Here is a 14,090-nt window from a genome sequence, read left to right as displayed (position 1 = left end):
GACTGGGAATCTCCGACTACTGTTATCTGTACACTGTTTTCAGCTTGTGACAAAGCAAGCAGACCTTGAATGTCGAGTTTTTTAAAAAAATTATTTTGGGCTGTGCTGGGTCTTCACTGCTGCACAAACTTTCTCTAGTTTATTAAGGTGGCTTCTCCTGTTACAAAGGCCAAACTCTAGGATGTGCAGGTCTTCGTAGCTGTGGCGTGTGGCATCTTCCTGGACCAGGTATTGAACTGGTGTCCCTGGCATTGCAAGGTGGATTCTTAACCACTGGACCACCAGAGAAACCCTGAACAGTCAGCTTTTATAAACTTTATGTCAACTTGAAAATGGGGGCCTATCTTATAAAAAATCATTTTAAATTTATTTAAAATTTTTTTATTCTATTTTTTTTCAGCGTATCATCAGTGTGCCACTGATGTAAACGAAAGAAAAACACGAATTCATCACAAAAGATAACAAGAGGCACTGAAATACACAACATTAAAATCAAGAAAATTCTACTTATAGAAAATACACATGGGAAAAATGTTTGCAACACTTTAACCACCAAAAGAGATAGACATATCTCAAATCCTCAACATTCAGGGGGCTGGGCGAAGGATGGTTTCGCTTGCACAGAAAGTTCTCCTGCAGCATCCACGGAGCCGGAACACACACGAACTGCCAGTAGCGATTCCACTGACAGCAGTTCCCATGTGCACCCCAAATTACCGGGCAGGGATCTTCAGGGTTTTGCGACCCGCGGTGGCCTCACAGTGACACAGAAACGCCCCCTCCCCAGGCTGGATCAGGGGAGGTGCACACAGTAAGGAGCTGTGAAGACCAAGCCATCACACCTTCCCGGACGCGGGGGCGCCACGTGCAGGCTCACAGCGCTCTGGTCCTCTCTGGCCCCTCGGGGTCTGCAGGACTTTGCGGGGACGGATGACCACGACCCTGTAAATTTGTGAACCGCTGGGAGCCTAAATCATCCTTGTCCACAGGGGACACAGATTTCAAGGGAGAGGAGGGTTTGGAAAAGAGCTCCTGGAATGAGAACATCCGGGCACAGTCAGGAAGCAGAACCGGAAGAGGATCTGGGCAGTAGTTCGGGGCGTCGGGGTCCTGAGGCCAGCCCGGGGCCGGGGCCGGGGCCGGGGCCGGCGTTGAAGCAGTCGGACCATACACGTGGACGCCCTGTGCCGGGCCCCACGTGGCCGGGTGGTGGCTGGAGATGCCAGGCTCGGGCGCTGGGAGCACCCCCGCGGGGCTGGGGGGAGGAGGGCGGCTGTAGAATCCCGGGCTGTCTGGGAAATTGGGGTTCGCAGCTGCGGCAGCAGATTCCGGGGCGGGGGCGGGAGTCCCGGGGGCTCCGGGGTCCGTGGGCGCATCGCCGGCCATCTGGTATCCTCCCTGGGCCTGTCGTCGCTCCAGACGGGAGCGCTGGGCCCGGCGGTTCTTGAACCACACCTGGGTGGGCAGAGGGGACCGGGAGAAGCGGGTGTGAGAGGCGAGGGGCCCCGCGCTATCGCCTCTGCTCCGGGGGTGAGGCTGTCCAGCTGAGAATCCCGCCTCCCCTCTCCCTCCGCCCCCCAGACCCAATTAGAGGCTCCTGGGGTTCAGGAGGCAGCGGGAAGGGGTGCAGAGGGCAGGGGGTCGGGCTTGGGCGCCCACGGGGCAGGAAGGGGTCTGCCCGAGAGGGTCCGCGGAGTCAGAGGCCCTGAGGGCTGGGCACCGGGACACCCCGGGGCGATGGGGGGTGTCAGGCAGGCCGCATGCGGTTGGCGGGGTGATACAGCACAGGGTTGAGGCGGAAGGGGTCCAGCCCTGGGTCCACAGCGGGGAGACCCCTTGCTTGCTGCGGCACCCGGGGCAGCCCTGGCCCCTCTGGCCTCGCGGTCCCCAGAGGTGGCTCTGGGAGGGCGGAGGGGTGGCCCCGGGGCGGCGGGCTCAGACCTGCACTCTGTGTTCGTCCAGGTGGAGCCTGGCCGCCAGGCGCAGGCGGTCCTGGTAACTCGGGTACTCGTTCTTCAGGAAGGCTTCTTTGAGCGCCTCCAACTGCTCTTTGCTGTACACCGTGCGCTGGCGCCGCTTTCTCTTTGGGGGCGCTGACCTCCACGTGGGGCCTGACCAAGGGGGAAACAAGGCCCATGAGCCCAGGAATAGCCCCCAGCCTGCCTGGCGCCCTCCCCCTCCCTGGACCAGACCCTGGTGAGCCGGTGGGACTCAGGCCCGAGGGCGGGAGGAGAAGCTGGGGGCATCTGGAGTGAGGTTGTTGGTCAGACCCTGGCTGTCCGCCCTCCAGCCCTAACCACTGCACCTCTCTGGGCCTCAGTGAGCACAGCTTGGAAATTGGCTTGATCTCAGCCCATGGAGTATTTATTCCAGGGCCCTGCCCTGGGAAGGCACGCAGGACAGGCTCCTTGGTGACCCCTGGTGCTCTCCCCAACCCCCACTATCTCCCAACCAAGGGGGGAGCCACCCCGACAGGGGACCCCCGAGGACCAGGCTCTCTGCTCCTCTCCCCTAGTAATGTGATTCCACCCCCAAACTCCACTAAGTCCCAGGAGGCCAGACTCACTCATGACGGACTCGGGTTCTTGCATCCTCCTGCTGTTCTGCTGTCGGAGTTTTATGCTCTGCTCACAGGCCTGGGACAGACATCCCGGTTTTATGCTGTGCCCACCTAGGCACACCCTAAGGGTCCTGAAACCCACCCTCTCTTGCCCCACCCTCAGCCTCCCTGCCTGGCAAGAGAGTGATTAATACTTGGTTAATCCTTTTGTTTGATGTTGTCGCTCAATCATGTCCAACTCTGAGATCCCACGGACGGCAGTTTGCCAGGCTTCCCTGTCCTTCACTATCTCCAGAGTTTGCTCAAACTCATGTCCATTGAATCTATGCCATCCAATCATCTCATCCTCTATTACCCGGTTCTCCTCCTGCCCTCTGTCTCTCCCAGCATCAGGGTCTTTTCCAATGAGTCAGCTCTTTGCATTAGGTGTCCAAAGTATTGGAGCTTCAGCTTCAGTATCAGTCCTTCCAATGAATACTCAGGGTTGATTTCCTTTAGGATGGACTGGTTGGATCTCCTTGCAGTCCAAGGGACTCTCAAGAGTCTTCTCCAACACCATGGAAGTGTGAAATCGGGCTCCTTGGACCCAAGCTCCCGAATGCAACAGGGAAACCAGACCCAGTTCATTCATCCACGAAGGCCAGGCCCCAAGCTGTCTTAATACAGAGGGTTCCTGGTGCCTCCCAGGACAGGACTCACTTGCAGCTGCTCAATAATAAAAGACTATTGAAAGTTCCTTGGACAGCAAGGAGATCCAACCAGTCAATCCTAAAGGAAATCAACTCTGACTATTCACTGGAAGGACTGATGCTGAAGCGGAAGCTCCAATACTTTGGCCACCTGATACGAAGAGCTGACTCTGGAAAAGACCCTGATGCTGGGTGAGAATGAGGGTAGGAGGAGAACCGGGTGATAGAGGATGAGATGGCTGGATGGCGTCATGGACGCAACGGACATGAGTTTGAGTAAACTCTGGGAATTGGTGATGGACAGGGAGACCTGGCGTGCTGCAGTCCATGGGGTTGCAATGAGCTGGACACGACTGAACGACTGAACTGAACTGAACTGAGGCTGCGTAGACCTGGACCTAAGCATCGTGCTGAGTTCCTGGCTTGTGCCTGGATCTCCGGGGGACCATGGGCAGGGGAGAACACAGCTCATGATGCTCATCCCCTGGGACTTTTATTGTCATCGTCAGGAGATGACAAATAAGCGATCAAGTATGACATGAAACAAAGCAAAGAGATCTTGTTTTTCGATTTACGTCACTCTTTGATGCTCACGGGGGCATTTTGCCACGAGTGGACATTTACTCTGCTCCCTTTCTGCCAGCCTTCTGCCATAATTGGACATCTTTTCTGCGTCTTGGGCAGCTGGGAACACACTAGTCCCCAAGACGGCTGCTGCTGTCAATAGGGGCAAAGGTGGTAATGTCCTTGGTCTATAGGATGTAACCGGAGGCCACCTTCTCTCTACTTTTCCAAGGTAATAAATGGAACACCGTGATGTTTAGATGAGCAGTGACTGAGAAGAGACACCATGCCGGGGACTGGTAGCTTTCTACCAGAGTCTGGCTTTCTCATGCTTTGGGAGTGTAGGTTGGTATCTGAGACAGACTTGGTGATCGCTGCCAATACCCTCAGCCGAAGACCATCAGGTGGACAGTGATGGTACATCTGTTCTGTCCAGAGACCTAAGTGGGTGATTCCATCCTCTTTTGGTGGTGCGCTCATGAGTTCAGGGCTCAAGGGTCAAGGGAGAACATGACTGACAAGGCTCACAGTCCAGGACGCTAGAAATATATGGGAGATTACATTCAAAATTAAATATAACAAGGACTTCCCTGGCAGTCTAGGGGTTAAGACTCTGCCCTTCCACTGCATGGGGGCGAGAGTTCGATCCCTGGTTGGGGAACTAAGAGCCTGCAAGCTGTAGTGCCAAAAAAAAAAAAAAAAATTAAAACAGAAATGTTGTTATAGGTCAAGTTCATTGTTTTCAATTGCTGCTCAGTGTTAGATATAGAAAAGTTCCGTCATCTGTCAACTCTTCCCTGTCAAGCCTAACAAATGTGGTGGGAAAGCAGGAGTGATGAGAAGAGTAATTTCCCTGCCTTCAAAGATTTTCTAGTGTGGCAGTTTATTTGGCCAATAAAAGTATACTAGATGGACTAACTCACGGATAATGTTTTAGGAAAATGTATACACTAAATGTGAAAATGTTCATGCCAAGCACTATTCGCAAAAACCAAAAGGTGGAAATGAAACAAAAATGTCCATCTATTGGTGGAGGGATAAACAAAACGTCATTTATTCATACCGTGGAATATTGTTTTAAACACAGAAAGGAATAAGGTACTGATTCATACTGCAGCATGGATGAACCTGGAAAACATTAGGCTCATAGAAAGAAGCCAGACACAAAAGCTCACATGTTGTATGGTTCCGTTTATAGGAAATGTCCAGAAGAGACAGAGCCATAGGGACAGAAGGTGGATTAGCACGTCCCAGGAACTTGGGAGAAGGGAAAATGGGGACTAACCGGTCTATTTCGGGTGGTGAAAACGTTCTAAAACGGATTATGGTGATGAATGGGCAACTCTGTGACTAAATTAAGAAACCTTGAATTGTATGCTTTAAATGGGTAAATGTTATGCTGTGTGAATACCTATCAGTAAAAATATAGTCATGAATGCAATGCTAACATTACTGCCTACTAGACTGATCAAGTTGGGTGGGACATAGGGATGGGGAATGTGGCCTTCTCTCATTGCTGCTGGAATGAAGGTTAGTAGATTTTTGGAGATTTTGGAGACCAAATTGGTGAAACTGAATAGGAGAGAATGAGTATAATACTCTTTTTTTTTTTTTTTATCAAAAGGGATTTACTCCTGGGAGAATTTTTTTTTTTCTTGGCCACGGGAGGGATGTGGGATCTTAGTTCCCAGACCAGGGGTCCAATGCCCACCCCTTGCAATGGAGGCGTGGAATCTTAACCCCTGGACTGCCAGGGCAGTCCTAGCCTGGGAGAATCCTTGACCACTGTGAACAAGCGTGGAAAAGTTTACTTGCGCTATCAATCAGCTGAACAAATCAGATCAACTTGTGTCCTTAAAAAAGAGAATGAATAAATAATTCTCGGTAACTTTAGACTGTGGAATGCTAATTAACAAAAGGAATGAGGCTCAGAATCTTTAATAACAATTGATGATTTTCAGTGTAGTTTTTGCTTTGTTTGCCTGATGTATCTCTTTTGTCAAAATAAATGTGTCTGAAACATCCCAAATCTCCCAGTCTAGAATGAGAAAAACTCAGAAGTTGATGACTAATAATGTGCTAAGCGATCTGGATGAGTGTGCAGTTTTTGACATGGAGTAATGTCTCAGATGGGCTTGCCAGGTGGCTCAGTGGTAAAGAATCTGCTTGCCAATGCAGAAGACACAGGAGACTCTGGTTCGATCCCTGGGTCGGGAAGAGCCCCTGGAGGAGGAAATGGCAACCCACCCTATCTCTTGCCTGAAAAATCCAATGGAGCCTGGTGGACTATAGTCCATGGGATTGCAAAGAGTCGGACACGACTGAACTACTGAGCATGCACGCGATGTCTCAGACACACTGTTCACTTCTGAGAATGTGTACATTCAATAAGCACATACTATATATATATATCCATAATATGTTTGCATTCAGTTCAGTTCAGTTCAGTCACTCAGTCGTGTCCAAACTTTGCGACCCCATGAATCACAGCATGCCAGGCCTCCCTGTCCATCACCAACTCCCAGAATTCACTCAGACTCACGTCCATTGAGTCAGTGATGCCATCCAGCCGTCTCATCCTCTGTCGTCCCCTTCTCCTCCTGCCCCCAATCCCTCCCAGCATCAGGGTCTTTTCCAATGAGTCAACTCTTCGCATGAGGTGGCCAAAAGCAAAAAAAAAAAAAAAAAAAACACAGCAAAATCAAGTACCCAGAGGCTGTGTTCATTTTTTTCTCTTTTCTACTTCTTAACGACTTTTATTTTTTAATTTGCAAGCAGGGAAACAAGGCTAGTTTCTGGCTGTGGGTGCTGCCCCAGGCCACGTGGATGCCTTGCCTTCTGTTTCTCTGACTTCATTTATCCCTGGGCTGGATGGAAGCCCAGAGGGCAGAGCCCATCCAGGGACAGCTGGGGAAAGCAAGCGTTCCTGAAGGTTCCTCCTTGGACAGAAGAGACAAGAGATGGGAAAGGAGTCGGCAAACATTGGTGCTAAGAGGGAAAAGCTATTACTTTCATTTTTGATTCAATCCGAACAGAAACAATGGCTCTCTCTCCATCCATCAGTTTCTTGATCTCTGCGGCCCCCTTTCCAGACAAGCCCTGCTTCTAGCCCTCCCTGTATGGTTGCTCCATCTCTGCCTCCTGCCTGAGAGATGCCCATCGAGAGACCTCTCCGGCTCTCTGCAATGAGTGTATGCTAAGTCACTTCAGTCATGTCCAACTCTTTGTGACCCTATGAACTGTAGCCCGCCAGGCTCCTCTGTCCGTGGGATTCTCTAGGCAAGAATACTGGAGTGGGTTGCCACACCCTCCTCCAGGGCATCTTCCCAACCCAGGGATGGAACCCAAGTCTCTTGTGTCTCCTGCATTGGCAGGCAGGTTCTTTACTCCTAATGCCACCTAAGGCAACACTAAAAGAGCAATCCAGGCTTGGAAGACAAGGCTGGGGAGATGGAGAGATGGGGGCCAGGGTTTGATCTCTACCTTCTAGAACTTCTTGGTCTGTCTCTCCGTCACTAGGGCTCTTCTCTGGGTCTCTAGACACTGCTCTTTGCCTCTTCTTTCATTTTTGAAATACAGTCCATCCTCACTATTTGCAGATTCCCTATTTGCCAATTTGCCCACTGGGTAAAATTGCTTCACAACAGCCGAAGGAGGAGTCCAGCGTGTTTCTAGTTATTTGCAGACATGCACAGAGCTGTGAAAAATTCAAGGAGCCACCCTCACGTGCTCGCAGCTGACCAGGAATACAGGGACACTCTGCCTTCTTGTCTCAGCTCTTGTGCTATAAACAAGTGCCCTTTTTGAGGTCTGTTCAGGCCACATTGGGGGGGATATTTTTGTGCTTTTAAAAATCATGGTAAGATTTTATAATATAGTATTGTTTTAACCATTTGTAAGCATATATTGTGGGCTTCCCTGGTAGCTCAGCTGTTAAAGAATCCGCCTGCAATGCAGGAAACCCTGGTTCGATTCCTGGGTTGGGGAGATCCTCGGGAGGAGGGATAGGCTATCCACCCCCTTGGGCTTTTCTGGTGGCTCAGATGGTAAAGAATCTGCCTGCAATGCGGGAGACCTGGGTTCGATCCCTGGGTTGGGAAGATCCCCTGGAGAAGGGCATGGCAACCCACTCCAGTATTCTTGCCTGGAGAATCCACATGGACAGAGGAGCCTGGCGGGCTGCAGTCCATGGGGTTGCAAAGAGTCGGACACAACTGAGCGACCTAGCACAGCACAGCACAAGTATAGAGTTCAGTAAATACATTCACGATGTGTAACCATCACCACTCTCTATACCTGTATCATTGTGACAGAGACTCTGGACCCATCAAACACAAACTCTCCCCCTTCCCCCAGCCTCTGGTAACCTTTGCAGTACTTTGCCTCTCTCTGAAAGCTCCCGTTACCTCCTCTAAGTGGAATTGTACACTATTTTTTCCTTCTGTGTCTGGCTCATTTCACTAAGCAGACTGTCTTCAGGGTTCTGCTGTGTCGTGGTGTGTATCAGAATTTTATTCCTTCTTGTGGCTGGATAATATTCCATTATATACATGCATATGCTGTATTTTGTTTCTTCATTCATCTGGTGATGGGCCCTTGGGTTGTTTCTAGCTCTTGGCTGTTGTGAAGAGTGCTTGAACTAAGGACACAATGTTTAAATCTTTGCTTTCAGTTCTTTTGGCTATATACCTAGGAGCGGAATTACTGAGTCATATGGTACTTTGGTGCTTTTTGTTGGTGATTTCACTATTTATTTTTTAATTTATTTACTTTTTTGCCACTACACAAAGCATGTGGGATCTTAGTTACCCAACTAGGGATCGAACCTGTACCCCTTGCATTGGAAGCGAGGAGTCTTAACCACTGGACCATCAGGGAAGTCCCAATCATACTGTTTAAAATACTCCCAAGCACAGTGCTGAATTGTCTTCTGTTCCTTTCCAGAAGGCAGTGATGTGTCCCACTGAGAAAATACGTGTTCGAGATAAGCTCCCTTCCCCTGTAAATTAGAGTGCTGCTGGCCATGTGCTCAGTGTGCAAGAATCAACTATAAGTAGTAAAGCGTGTCTTTAAACAGAAACACACATGAAACATACATGTAACAGGGAGACATACTGACTGATGGAAAGGTAAGCAGAGGCTCCGAGAAACCTAAAAGCAGAACTGAATACAAGCACTCCATGAGCTCAGACAGTAAAACGTCTGTCTACAACGCGGGAGACACAGGTTCAATCCCTGGGTCGGGAAGATCCGCTGGAGAAGGAAATGGCAATCCACTCCAGTACTATTGCCTGGAAAATCCCGTGGACAGAGGAGCCTGGTAGGCTACAGTCCATGGGGTTGCAAAGAGTCGGACACGACTGAGCAACTTCACTTACTTACTCAAAGAATCACAGCAAAAGATGTCACCTGTGAGCTCAGAGCTTGGAAGGGAGGGAGCCCGCAGGCATAACAAAAGCCTGGGGGTCTAATCCGGTGGGGGAGGGGTTGTGAAAATTCCCAGCGAAGTGTCAAGCGTCTGGGAAGAGTGGAACCTGACATTGGCTCCCTGACCAGACAGGTTTCTGCCTCCACAAGTTCCCCCCATGAGGTCTCATCCTTGCCCCATTCAGAAGGTTCTGGAAAGAACAGGGGATGTGGACCCCGTGAGTTCCTGGGGCTGTCTGCAGCTTGGTAGCCTCGGGGAGGAAGCCCAGAGTGTTCATCAGATGCTAAAGAAGAAACAGCTTGCCCTCAGGGGCTGCCTGCTGCTTGGTTCTGGAAAACCTTGTGAGTCTAAACATTGTCCCTCCTGCTGGAACGCGAAGGCAAGGCGGGCAGTGGGGTGGGGGTGGGGGTGGGAGGCTGGAGAGGTGGGGGTGGGGAGCTTTTGAGGGCAGCCCAAAGGCTGTCAATATCTGTCCCGTAAAAACACACGTGCCAAGAATTAAGGATTCTAGAAGAAACACTAAAATACTTAAAGAAAGGCGAGATGGTGTGAAGACGCAGACAGAAGCGTCAGGCTCTTCCGGGCATGGGGAGTAAGATACCTCCACTCCCAGGTGCCCCTGCCCCGTCCCTCTGTGCCCCCAACCCGCCACTCCCCCACATCCGAGCCTCCTCTTGGCGGGGGGGTCTCAGTGTGAGACGCCTCAGACCTCCTCGTGGCAGCTGAAACAAGCAGGAATGTTCTTTCTATCCCGACGGTCTGTCCACTCCCTTCCCCCCAGCCCATCACATGACGGTCCACTCCCCCCGCAAATTTGATCTAATTCTGTCTCGGCTCTGCTGAGGCCGGCCTGGCCTTAAGAGGATTGGAGCATTTGCTAAATGGGACCAGGCCAGGGTCAGAGGACCAGCTGTGGGGAGACCTAGGGGCCAGGGCGGCCGCAGGAGGGCGTCAGAGGCGACGAGGAGCCCACCCGAGAGGCGGGGTGAGGGGCGGCGCGCGCATGCGCACTCCCTGGCTGTTTGGGCAACCACATGGAGAGGGTTAGGAGGGGGCCAACTTGATTGATGGAAAAAATTTATCTTGAAACTTCTGATTTCCTACCCTCTTTCTCCTCTCTGTCTCCCTGGGAGTCACAGGGAGTTCTAGAGATGGGGAAAGGAGGTACAAGTGAGGGACTCTGGGTGTGTCTGAGCAGGGCTCTCAGAGATGACCTGGGGCTCCTGGTCAGACAACGTTCTGGAAGGGTCTGACCTGCCAGCAATTTTCTGCAGAGCCCTGAAGTTCGCCTCAAGACACGAGGTACCTTGTAGTGTTGGGGTTTTTCAAGGAGAGCGTTCAATTAAAAAAAAACAACGGAATTTAAAATACATTTAAAAGTATTACAAACATTTTTTAAATACCTCCATTTTAACTTTGAATACAATAAATAGCAACTGATATAACCAAGCTTCCCTAGTCCTCGGTTATTTTGAAAAGCTGGTGAGGTCGTGGGTCGTGTCTGTTTCCCCGTGAACATCTCATTAAGAATGAGTCAAGGGTAGCACTCCAATGCACTCAAGGGCATTGGTTTCGATGGGCAAAGAAACCTTGGCCCAAATATTGTTTTGCTTCGCCATTAGCCATGTGTCTCTGGGCAAGTCTCTCCTTTGTCTGCATCTCAGTTTTCCTCCTCTGAAGACCTAAGTTGATAATTCTCATCTCTGAAGCTGGCAGTCTGTCCAGAGTACACGCCAGTATGGAGAGTCCAGCTCTTCTCTCCAAAGAGGCTCCCAAGTTTGGTCAGTAAGGGGAGCAGTCCTCTCCATTTGTGTGGGCTCAGGGGTTCCCAGTATGCGGGGCTTCCAGTGTTAAACTGCATGTGCGCTCAGTCATGTCCAACTCTTTGCGATCCCAAGGACTGTAGCCCACCAGGCTCCTCTGTCCATGGGATTCTCTAGGCAAGAATACTGGAGCGGGTTGCCATTTCCTTCTCCAGGGGGTCTTCCCAACTCAGGGATGGAACTGAGGTCATCTGCATTGGCAAGTGCGTTCTCTACCAGTGAGCCTTCTAAACTGGGACAGTCCTGAGAAAACTGGGTTGTTTGAGGCCCTTATTCCTATGTTCTTCTGGGGTCCCATCGTTTGGGAACCTTGGGTGTCCTTATGGTCTACTCATAACAGAGTTAATGTCCTTAGGACCTAGTCCAGTAGCACAGGCTCTGCCGTCATATTGGGCCCATATTTTATATATATTATATATATATATACACACACACATATATGTTCATACACACACATGCAAATGTGTAAGTGTAGTATTTTTACTACGTCATGTGATCTATAATATAGAATTATGATATATGTAATATTACACACATATATGTCTTTATCTAACATGCAGTATTGTCAGCCTTCCCTTTTAGCCATCCTGAGGGGACATAGAGGCATCAGTGTGAGGTGTTAATTTCCATTTCCCTGATGACTGATGAAAAGTCATTCTGTGTCGTGAGTTTACGAGCCATTTGCTAGCTTCATTTTTGAAATGCCTGTCTAAGTCTTCTGCAACCTGGGTGAAATTCAAGGCAATGATGTTTCATAATCCCAAACGGTGGAGCCAGGGAGATCACCGTCCTTGCCCTGGGGACCAACCAGTTGAGCTTGAGGCTGTTGCTTGGGGCTCCTGCGGTTCAGCAGCTCTGGGTCCAAGCTCCCACCTGAGCAAGTGCTTGGACAGGTGAGGTCTGGAGGCTCACACCCATCTTGTGGGTTGTCCTGGAGATAATCTACAACTGGAGAAACCAAGCCTGGGGGGTTGGGGGCGGGGGAAGGCGCCTGCCCCTGGAAGTACTACATCCAAAGGCAGTGATAAGAGTTTTGCAGAAAATAAAATGGCGTGAATGTGTTAGGCAGCTAAATGGGTGCAGGTGTGAGGAGCCCTCAGGCGTGTGGTTTAGCCGAGACTGAAACCCATCAGTGAATTGAAGCAAGGGTCCTGCAGCATCTCACACGACCTGGGGCCACCCCCACGGTCTAACCCTCTTCCCTCCCACTGCAGTCCTGGGCCCTTGACGTTCCTTGACAAACACCAAGATTCTTTCTCTTTTGTGTCTTTCTGTCTTGGTCGTTCTATCATTGTAATGAATGGAAATTTATTCCCTCTTTGTAGCTCTTCTCTATCTCACTGTATCTCTCAGTCCTTTACTGTCCCTCAGTCTCTCTGTGGACTCGGAGTTGGTGATGGACAGAGAGGCCTGGCGTGCTGCGGTTTATGGGGTAACAAAGAGTCGGGCACGACTGAGCGACTGAACTGAACTTGCTCTTCACCACCAGCTGTTCTGAGACTCTGTCTCTTGTGGGTGCCCCTCTCGCCTTCTGGGCTCCTTCCTTGTGCTTGGCTATCTGTGAGGACAGAAAGAATAGCCAGGGGGGTGGAGGGGGAGTGAGTGGTTAGGAGCCTGTCCACACAGAGATGGGCACAGGGTAGATTGTCTTCTAATTGTGATCCTGAGCAGAGAACTGATGGAGGCTGGGGCTATAGGGCTGCAAAAATAAGCTTCCGCAATCCTCCTTGTCTAGGCTACAAGCAGTCCACGTAGTGAGAAAAAGTTAGATTGGAGAAAATATTTCCCTCCAATATTCTTTTTTTTTTTTTTAAGTCAAGACACAATTAAAAAAATTATTGGGCTTCCCTGCTGGCTTAGATGGTAAAAGAATCACCTGCAATGCAAAAGGCCTGGGTTCGATCCCTGGGTTGGGAAGATCCCCTGGAGGAGGGCATGGCAACCCAGTTCAGTATTCTCGTCTGGAGAATCCCATGGGCAGAGGCGCCTGGTGGGCTATAGTCCATGGGGTGGGAAAAAGTCGGACATGACTGAGCGACTAAGCACACACACACATTTTTGTGACTGTACTGGGTTCTAGTTGCGGCACATGGGATCTTCGGTCTTCTTTGCGGCATGCGGGATCTTAGTTCTCTGACCAGGGATTGAACCTGGATTCGAACCTGCATTGGGAGAGCGGAGTCTTAGCCACTGGACCACCAGGGAAGTCCCAAGGCACAATGCACATACAAGAAAATGCGTATATTTTAACTGATTAGCTTGACAGGTTTTGACAAAGGCTTACTCTTGGCATGCTGTTAAGACGGAGAACATTTGTAGCCTCCCAAAAATTCCCTCAGGCCACTTTGCAGTCAGTGCTTCCTCTCCAGGCAACTGCTTTTTCTGATTTTTTAAAAAATTTGAGATCAAATTTACATACCATTAAATTCCCATTGAGAGTATACATGTTAGTGGTGTTTCTATAGAATTTTCTCAAGATTGTGCAACCATCACCATGATCTAATTTCAGAATATTTTAATCATCCCCCAAAGAAATCCTGTCTGTGTCCACGAACCAGTCACTCTCCATTCTCTGTCCACACATGTGCCAGCCCTGGCAGTGATTTTCTGATTAAAAAAAATTTTTTTTGTTTTTTCTCTCTTTTGGGGGAAAGTTTATTGGTCGTTTTTTGTGATTTTAGGGTTAATTTCCTTAATGACTAAATGATAATGAGTTTTTTTCAGTTTTTGTTCTTCATAAGTCTCATGGCAATTTAATTTTATTCTTCTTTTTAAAAGTCAGATATTTTATTCTTGAACTTTGGAATTATACAGCTCAGAGTGTGTCTTCCAACATTACCAAGCAAGGAACTCAGTTCTGACACTACCTACCTAGAGACAGGCTCAGATTCCAGAGGTTAAGTCTCAGTCTCACAGGGCTGCCCTCTTCCTCCCCTTCAGACATCAATCTCAAGTCCAGATAGTCACCTGTGCCCCCGACCAACCAGTCATAAATTGGATATTCCCATGATCCCCTCCTTGGATTT

At 49.8% G+C, this 14,090-nt stretch overlaps 1 protein-coding gene across 1 annotated transcript; it reads right to left on the bottom strand.

The window, feature by feature from the left end:
- Window positions 1-873: 873 nt before the first annotated feature.
- LOC113875293 (retina and anterior neural fold homeobox protein 2-like) lies at window positions 874-2,570 on the bottom strand. Its single transcript, XM_027513628.1, has 3 exons — window positions 2,567-2,570; window positions 1,942-2,111; window positions 874-1,455 (listed from the first exon to the last, which is right to left on the bottom strand). The coding sequence occupies exons 1-3, from the start codon at window positions 2,568-2,570 to the stop codon at window positions 874-876; spliced, it is 756 nt and encodes a 251-aa protein (XP_027369429.1).
- Between the last annotated feature and the right edge of the window lie 11,520 nt (window positions 2,571-14,090).

The sequence above is a fragment of the Bos indicus x Bos taurus genome, chromosome 18 (assembly GCF_003369695.1).
Source record: "Bos indicus x Bos taurus breed Angus x Brahman F1 hybrid chromosome 18, Bos_hybrid_MaternalHap_v2.0, whole genome shotgun sequence".
NCBI lineage: Eukaryota > Metazoa > Chordata > Mammalia > Artiodactyla > Bovidae > Bos > Bos indicus x Bos taurus.
The sequence above is the reverse complement of the archived record's forward strand: the minus strand, read 5'-3'. Positions and strand labels throughout refer to the sequence as shown.